The sequence below is a fragment of the Cheilinus undulatus genome, linkage group 1, assembly GCF_018320785.1.
Source record: "Cheilinus undulatus linkage group 1, ASM1832078v1, whole genome shotgun sequence".
Classification (NCBI taxonomy): domain Eukaryota; kingdom Metazoa; phylum Chordata; class Actinopteri; order Labriformes; family Labridae; genus Cheilinus; species Cheilinus undulatus.
The window spans coordinates 39277205-39286435 of record NC_054865.1 but is presented as its reverse complement, the minus strand read 5'-3'; the positions used below and the strand labels follow the sequence as shown (position 1 = coordinate 39286435).

Sequence of the window (9231 nt, the reverse complement as noted above, 5' to 3'; positions counted from 1 at the left end):
AAACACAACTTTGTTCTTCAAAACGGTTTGAGGAAAAATGAAAAAGCCTATGCAGACATGCTGCATTATTTTTAGAGTTGATGTATATGCAGGAATCATGTATAGTATATTTATATGTCTGTAGGATCGATATCTGCCCTTTTCAGATCCTTGTATGCTCATGTTTAGGGATGGAGATCGAAACCAGGGTCAAACCTTAGTTTGTATTATTAAAACACCCAAAATTGATAATATCTTAGCTTATCGATACTACATTCAAGTCTCACAGGCTCTGTGACGTAACGCTATTTTATCTCATCAGTGATGCAAAAACGTAGGCCTGCATCAGTCCTTACAAACCAAAATGTTACCTTTAACCATAGACATAATAGACGTCTCAATGACTGTTTGCTCGCTGCCACAATACGTCAATGTGTTCGCCAAATTGCTAGAGGCAAGACCATATATATATGTATATATACATATATATACAGTGCTTAACAAATTTATTAGACCATCACACAAAGTAAGGTTTATGCCTCAGCTGCCCTAAATAAACAGCACTGGTAAAAATTCGTAAAACCAACATCATTTTTTTAATGTTTCTGCAATGGTTAATACACCAATATGTAGAAGCTCTTTAACCCAAATGATATTTTTAATGCTAAAATATCATTATTATTGTTATCCATGAATTTTCAAATTTACTGATTTACAAAAAAACTGAAAAAATAGTAAAGCACATTATTATTTCTTGATTAATATGTCAAATTATAGTTATTCACTTGCATTCCTGAACAGAAAAATTAGTTTTAGTGCTTGAATGTTATGCTTGATTAATTTCTGACTTCTCAGAGAAGCCCAGTGAGCCGGCTCAAATTTGGGTTTAAAAGGTGAATTCAGTATGAAATTCCTCATTCCTGTTCAAAATGGTAAAACATGGAGAGCTCACTGAAAAAGAAAGAGTATGCATTAAAGCACTTCATGATGCTGGATGGTCTCTGGGACAGGTGGTCTAATAAATTTTTTAACCACTGTACATATATACATGTATGTATGGTCAGAGAATAACTGTAATTGTATTGCTTAATAAATATATAAGAAAGTAGATTTTGATTCTGAGTTTCACCATTAAAATCTTATTCATTTTTATGTTGACAGTTTTCCTTATTGTCCCTTAAAAGAATATGGATCACGAAGTATGAAACGATGTATTAAGTCCATTTAGTGTGATCGTTTGCACCTTTTTATTCCCAAAGCTCACATATTCCTCGCCTACTTTTACATAACGGACCTGCCTCCAGCAATATGGTGGTAATGCTGACATACGGCCAGCCAGTCCATGCAGCATCTACCCGTCTATGTCGCTAAGGCTACGTTCACACTACAGGCCATAATGCTCATTTCTGATCTTTTCTCAGTTCTGATTTTTTTGTTTGCCTGTTCACACTGCAGTCAACTTACAAAAGATCAGACACGTATATGATTTAGAACCACATTCAAAAGTTGCCTAATTCTGATTAAAAAAAAAGTCAGATTCAATGTGACTTGCGCTGTTCACACTGTCAGAAAATCTGATAAGAGTCACATGTCAGCAAAAAAGTGATTCAGGTCACTTTTAACTGCAGTGTGAACGTAGCCGTTGGCTTAATGAAAAAAGATTCCAGATGTGCAGGGAGTTGCAGGCAATCCTAACAACAGCCTCATCTGCGAAATAAAAATTTCTTCTTCATCTGCACGGATCAGTGCTGAAAAGTGTTCACAAACTTTGCAGGTCAGCTCAGTAAAAGTGATTCGAATGTAAACAAAATGTCATATGCTCAAAAGTCACATCAAGTTTGACAAGAAACTTGAATAAAAACACGATGCTGTTTTTTTTTTAACAGAAAGATAGACGGATGGACTCATGACCTTTTTAACATTTAACTCAAGCTCTACTCAGTTTATACCACTTTTGTTAAAAACCCATTGTCATCTTGTATTTCTACCCAACAACTGAAAAAGATAGTGGTATCGATAAGGGCTGGGATTGATAAGGAGTATCAATAAGGGTATCAACATCAATAAGAAGCAACGATCTCCATCCCTATGTGTGCTAAGATTACTGTTTTCAGACTGACATGACTAATGTCTAATTTATCCTCATTTTTATCTTTCACTGAATGATGTAAACAGTGTTAACAAGCAGTTTTAACTTCAGATCAAAGAAATACAGTATGTCGAGTTAGCTGACTTCTCTCATTAAGTACTGTACCTGACAAAACAGTAGGTGTAGTACATTTCTGATTTATGTCAAGACAAAGTAATCAAAGCTGAAGATCCCTGTGCTTCCATGACAGCAAGAGTTATGTTTTAGTGTGTACACTTTGATAAAAGTAAAACTGCAAGTCTTTGTGATGGCAGTTCTGAAGTTGCTCAGACCCCATTACATCACTTACAGAGGCTGCTGAGCTTTTTATAGCGAGGGATGATCTTGGAAAAATTAAAGAGGAAGCCCAGAGAAAGCCTTAAAGATAATGCAACATTGTAGTTTCTCAGAATCCCGCCATTTCATTCCCATTTTATGAAACCTTTTTTATTAATTCAGACTATGATCAACTCCTCAAAGCACCTCATTCACAACTGCCTATACGTGATAGTGAATATAAATGCATCTTTCTTAAGTTAGCGTGATTTAAGAGTTTTTACAAGCGTTTTCAGAGTGTTTATATGAATTAAAATGATATTTGCAGAGAGCAGAAGCATGAAGTCAATCCTGTCATTAACATTTAATGACAAGTACTCCACTTGAAACCACTAAAAAGAGAAAAATGAGAAGCAAAAACAGTACATGAGATAAACGTGTCTGCCCTGAGGCACTTGGTAGTGGCTGTGCTAAAACAATTGAAATCACTACCTCATCAGGCTAAAGGATTGTGTAGTTGGTCACAGAAGCATTCAAAGTTGCATTCAAATTGTCAATTGAAAAATAATGCACAAGTGTGAGCAACCACCTACACTGACAATCATGATCTTTCTAGTGTTTGTCTAGAGTTGTAGTGTCCAGTCTAACAAATATTAAAATGCTACAGAGAAGGGGAGAAGCACAATAAACAGTATGTGGGAGTAGAAACAATGGGTATGTTTGTTGTGGTTTTGTTCAGGCAGGGAGATAAGAAAGAGACCAGAACAAACGGCCAGAAGGCTAGAGGAGAAGAGACGAGGAAGCTGAGTATCGTCACAGAAAAATTCTATTGGGGATAGTTGTTCTGTTGCCGGCGCTTTGCCGACCTCATTTTCTCAAAGCGTGACTCCATTTCCTCCAGGACTTTGGGGGTGTACCTTACTACCAGTTTCACTGTGCCCTGTGCGGCTTTGAGGAGTTCCACTGCCTTCTCGTGGTGCTCCCCCTCCACACTCTGAAAAAAGACAGAAATAAATGGTGAGATTTTTATGACATTGAGGCATAACAACTGTAGTAACCTCTAAAGTTTTTACAGGCTTGTAATCCTAAAAAGTAATATACAGCAAGAATTATAAAAAACAAAATCACCAGGTGTGTGGTCATCTTAGACTAAACAGTGGCTCCAGAAGTTTTATTGGTTGAGCGCAACTTCCTGTATAAAAGTGTAATTTGGAAATTTAAATAAGAGAAAAGATACAAGCGACAAAATCAATTATGTAATTGCCTAAGTCCCAAGCTGGAACTGCAGCCAAAGCTCAGAAAGCTAACACACAATGGCTGAAGGTGGTAAATGCTGGAGAAAATTAAAAGTTACCTTGTGAAAACTTGTTTACAGTCATATTAAAGGCCACTGTTAGTAAGCAATAAAAATGACTGTGTACGTATGTTAACTTAATACAACAGCTGAGAATGTATCCTGGCTTTAAGAGCAAAGATTCACAGGACTTTGACATTATTTACATCAGTGTTTGACAGAAGTCTTTTCCGTTAAGATTCTTGGTGTTTATCAGTGATGATTCTTCCTACAAATTCAGACTGTAAAATCAGGCCTTATGATAATAACGATGTTTAAAATAACAATTTATCCAATGGCTAATAATCTTTTTTACATGACTTTTTCTGGTGTAATACTCCCACAATGCCCACATTTTCTCTTGTGTTTTAATGTAGTAGGGAATTTAGTAAATAATAATGCAAAGATAAGGACTAAAGGCTCTCCTGTCAGTAGGCATCAGGATTCACGTTGCTGACGTCAGGTCAGGGTGTCCAACTAGACGACAAAAGTAAGAACATTTTAGAGATGATAGCGTTGTTGAACTATGGTCGTGGGGTTGCGTTGTTAGTTATGTTGTACTACAGTTTGAGAAGTTTTCAAGAAGTTTAAGACTGTCTATCTGCCTCCATTAAGAGTCTATTGAATTCCATCCTGGAGAAAAGCCTGGTTTAAACTTCTGTGTTCATTTTACGCCATAGTGGCCTACGCCGTTGTGAACACCACATACTTGTGCATTGGTGGGTCTGTACTGTTGGAGTTGATAAATACTGAACAGCAGATAATCAAGATGTAGTTACAACAAGAAAAGAGAGGAGATGGTAAGTACAGCAGCTGAATCAGCTGAAACACAGGACAGGGAATTTCTGCACTCATTAGGCTGCTGACAGAGACACGGATGAAGAAATACACATTTGATATTTTAAGAAGCTCGCAAGTGGTTCTTGCTAGTTGTATTGTTGTCTGCAGCCTTTTATCTGACTCTAGAGAAAATACAATATGCCTGTAGATGTAACTCAGAGACTGGCAGTGACCCATGCTACCCAGCAGACCAATCACAGGGCTTGTTTCAATGCGGAGTTGCAGAAGTATAAAACAGGCTTTGGTCGTGATGGTGTTAAATTGAACTTACCACCCCATTGACAGAAAGGAGCTGGTCGCCTCTCTTTAGACCTCCATGTCGGTCAGCAATGCCTCCTGGGATGATTCGTGAGATATAAATGGGTGAGTTCTGCTCCTTTCCTCCCATTATATTGAAACCCAGGCCTTCCTCAGTCTTCGGCAGCTCCACAACACGAGGATGTGAGTGTCCCTCACTGGCTGCAAAAGCTGCCACAGTTGCCTACAAACAGATGAGAGCTATTAATTAACCTTTGCCTTCTGAGAGCATAACACAGAGTAAATTAGCAAAGTGCAACGTCAAACAAGTAAACAGGGATCATCAAGAGACAAATGACCTGAAATTAAATACAGATCACATCTATCTTGGATCTACCTTAGCTGTGGCGTTGGCCCTGACCTCGGGGCTGCTGTTGATGTCCACCGTTTCATACACATGCTCGTAAACCTGAAGAGACACAGTTGGACAGTACTTATTTTTGTTATCATAACTGATGGAAAAGCAACCAAACCTAATTCTTTGCTGTTTTTCACAGTTTAGTGCCTTCAGAGTAACTGACTAAAAGTCTCACCTCTCTGACAGCGTTACAGAATTCACTCTGCAAGACCCTCTGCAGCGCCTGCAGCTTCTGGGGAGGCACTTCCCCTGTCCTCTGGAGCTTATCAAGCAGCTCAACAGCCCGGTTGATATCTGTCAACAAGAGATGACACAAAAACACAATAATAGTCAAGATTTTCATTGACATATGCTCAGTCTGTACCAATATATAACCCAGAGCAGCAAGAAAACATTAGTTTATAAAAGTATTACCTCTGAAAGATATAGCCAGTTTGTTATGAGATCTTTTCATGCAGTACATTTGTTCTGATTATTAATCTTTCTTTCTTGCTATTATTCAATAAAGCTCTTGTGGCATCGAGAAAGTGTTCGGAAATATCTTCTTTTTCTTGCTGCTTGAAATGTTTCATCCCCATGAAGAACTTAAACTCTTGGGTTTCAGAGAAGTTATTGTGTCATTTCACTTATAAAAAGGCATGAAATAAGAAATTCAACAGGACAACTTCCACCATGCCTTTCTTCTGAGAAATGTAGCTAAACTGGAATAATATTATTAATTTACAATTACTTGGTGGTCAATTACTATGTAAGTGACCACCACATGAAATTGCATCTACGTGAATGACTGAAAACTATGTTCATAACATAACTCAGTATGTTTGTTTTAATGGCCATGGATCCAAGATTTTTCAAATGACCATCCTTGGTTCCAAACTAATAAGTTGTCATTAGATGTTATAAAGTCTAATTTCATTTAGAAATAAATATGACAGTGAACAAATCAGACTCTACATTGACAAAGATGGAATTATCAAAGTTTCATGTACTTGTCATTTGGTATTCTGACTGATGACAAACTGCCTGAAAGAACACATTAGTTCTGTCTGCAAAAAAAGGTTGCTAAATCTGTTGGGATCTTAAGAAAAATAGGCAGTTTGTTAACACTGTACATTATATTACAGTTTCACTTGAGCATATTTATCATATTGTAATGTTGTCTGGGCAAACACATTTCCCACTTACCTTCATAAAATACTGCAGCTTCAAAAGCAGTCTACTTTTCAAAATTTGATGCACCAAGTACTCCACTCTTTCTCAGACTGAAGTTGTTGACCATTTTTGTTCAGATTTGTTGATTCATATTCAAAGTTTTATATCAGAATTCAGATTTACCCATTTGTTCTGGGAACTATTTTGCTTACAACGCAGAATTTAACTATTATTTAACCAGACAGGCTTAAAATCTTCACCTTTCACTTTATAAAACACCGCATCATCAATTCTCAATCAAGTATCGAGGAGTTGTCTTATGGAATAAATATTCACATTTGATTAACTCCTTTATGTAGTTGATGTTGTACAAAAACAGACTTAGAAACACTTTGATGATGAAAACACAGCTGGAAAATTATCCATCTCTATAGAAGCTTTCAACAATTTTTTGTTCCAAAACATCTCACCTTTCATTTTTGTAACCACACTATTTAGTCTTAATTTTGAAATGTTCATGGGATGTCTAAAATCGTTGGAACGATTTAGATCAATTCTGGTTTTTAAATTATGATATTGATGAACCAAATCCAGAGATCAATATTTTAATAGGCTATATGCCTTCTCCTCCTCCTGGAGGCCCCTGGGCTTTTTGGATGGTTGCACTGCTACACACTGAAGGCCCCTCCAAACTTAAAAGAGGACATCAGGCTACATTTTGGATTTAAAATCTATAAAGACAAAGGAAAGCTGGATGAAAGAAAGGCCATATGCAAGATGTGTGCTCACGTGGAAGTAAAATATTGTGTAAATATGGTTGGTTTGGGGTCAATTTTTAATGCAAGCAGTGATATTATTAATAATGTGACTGGTTGGAACATTCTTCATGTTATTTTTAACTTTAATTTCCCTGAGAATCTTTTAAATGTTGAAGCAAAATAGGTTTTCAAACTAAAACATACCTACATAAATGGATATCAAATTGAATCATGAATCAAATCGAGACCTCATGAGTTGGAATTGAATTGAATCGGCAATCAGTGGTGATCCCCAGCCCTAATGTCAAACACAGTGGTTCCAAACCTGGGCTGCAGGCCCCCCTAAGAAGGGCGCGGTACCCTGTCTGCTCTGAGGTTGTCAAAATGTACAGGTATATTTTCTAAAACCATGATTCAAAACATTATGTATAAAGGCGAACCAAAGAAAGCAGAAAAATTAAGAAAACCTGTTAATTTGTGTGAAAAAAAGGAAAAAAATTGAGACTGTAAAGTTTTATATTTGCAGGATATCAAACTCAGAATATCAGAGGTTAAAAGCTCTGATATTTTGACACTGGAGACTTAAAACTTTCAAGTTTTTAAAATAAAAAAATGTACAAAAGTGTAAATATGAAAAAATTTAAGAAACCAAACTGAAAGCAGTGGCTGGATTTTCAACTTTATACTCTAAAATAGTCAACTTTTTGGTTCACATACATTTGCAATTTCTAAGGTTAATATTTTTCATGTAAAGTAACGACTCTTTAAACTTGACAGTTTTGATTTTTTTTCTTGAAATAATAACAGATACTCTTTACTATTTTTTTCCAGAGTGACCCTAACACACTATCATAATAATGGAGAGTTTATTATACCATATGTAGCTTATTTTATTGGGATTTTGTCAATGAAAACAATTAGAATTGATGTTTGTTTGTTCCAGGTTGGTCCTGGGGAGCTTAGCTTTTCTTAGATGTGAGTAGAGGAGGCCCTAAGGGGAAAAGGTTGGGAACCACTGGTCTAACATATAGTCAGCTTTGGTGGTTTTTACATTACCCTATATGTCTCCTGGGCATGGTTTGTATATAAGCTACTTGTAGGCTTCTGCTTCACCCTTACACAGATTTCTTGTTTAATTTTAAATGTACCTTGTACTCCAATGTATGTGTTATATATCCCAGAATTTCCCCTCTGGGCATCAATAAAGTCTTAACTTATCTCAGTGTTATATCTATATATATATATATTCTCTTTAATTTGGATTTTACCCTTTGCTTGTAGTAACTTGACTGTGATCATTTCTTGAGCATAATCTGTGCTAACTGCTGCGGTTACTAATTGTCATTAGCCCCAACTTTTACTTCCAAACCCAAACCGCAAAAAGAGAAGAGAGAGCGAAAGCACTGATTTCTTACACTGTTCTGCACCTAAATGCAAATAATATATAGGTATTATGTTTTTACTGTATTTCTGCACTATCTCAGAACACTCAATTAACATATACAGCATACCAGCATTTATTCAGATGAAGAATGGACCAAAGTCTATGAATTAGATAGGTTACTTCGCTTGTCCCTAATACTGATTATTCTGAAGCTGCTATGTGAAACTGCAGTTTCTTAATGAAAACACAGAATCAACAAAACATGCTAGGTTAAATGATGGCTAGCTGTCTACTGTAACTATTAATTAGCTAGTGAACAAACCAACGTAGCAGTAACAATGTCGGCATTAGAGCCAGTTCAAGCAACATAAACCGAAAAATAACAGCCAGTAAAATAATCTGTACACGACACAAATTTACGATAATCGAAGCAAACTTTTCCGGACTCAATCACCGTCTAGCTAACGCTAGCTAAGCTAGGCTAACATCTCCCCGGTATCACAACAAATATTTCTAAGCTAACGCTAGCTAGCCAATTAACGTTACCTCTTTCCAATCGCACAGGCTCCCCAAGCGATGCCATACTTGGAATGAAGTGCTGCTGATGTCCGATAGATATTGCGTTAAACGCTAGATATGGAAAACTAAATTTGGTAATCCTGGCTAGCCTTACGTGCGCTTAACCGAGACGATAAATCAGATTAGCCAAGTTAGCCGGCTAGGCTA

General features: G+C 36.7%; 1 protein-coding gene across 1 annotated transcript; it reads right to left on the bottom strand.

Moving 5' to 3' along the window:
• Nucleotides 1–900: 900 nt before the first annotated feature.
• Nucleotides 901–9231, bottom strand: lin7c (lin-7 homolog C (C. elegans)). The gene is made up of 5 exons (XM_041794775.1): nucleotides 9052–9231; nucleotides 5387–5505; nucleotides 5191–5262; nucleotides 4828–5037; nucleotides 901–3377 (listed from the first exon to the last, which is right to left on the bottom strand). The coding sequence occupies exons 1-5, from the start codon at nucleotides 9086–9088 to the stop codon at nucleotides 3210–3212; spliced, it is 606 nt and encodes a 201-aa protein (XP_041650709.1). The 5' UTR covers nucleotides 9089–9231; the 3' UTR covers nucleotides 901–3209.

What these genes read in the sequence shown, in the direction of transcription:
- lin7c (XM_041794775.1), bottom strand. Translation starts at nt 9,088, where the DNA reads ATGGCATCGCTTGGGGAGCCTGTGCGATTGGAAAGAG. An exon ending in GCCTGTGCGATTGGAAAGAG is followed by an intron (nt 5,506 to 9,051) that starts GTAACGTTAATT and finishes TCTTGTTGACAG; the next exon opens with ATATCAACCGGGCTGTTGAG. An exon ending in TCTGTAACGCTGTCAGAGAG is followed by an intron (nt 5,263 to 5,386) that starts GTGAGACTTTTA and finishes GTGTCTCTTCAG; the next exon opens with GTTTACGAGCATGTGTATGA.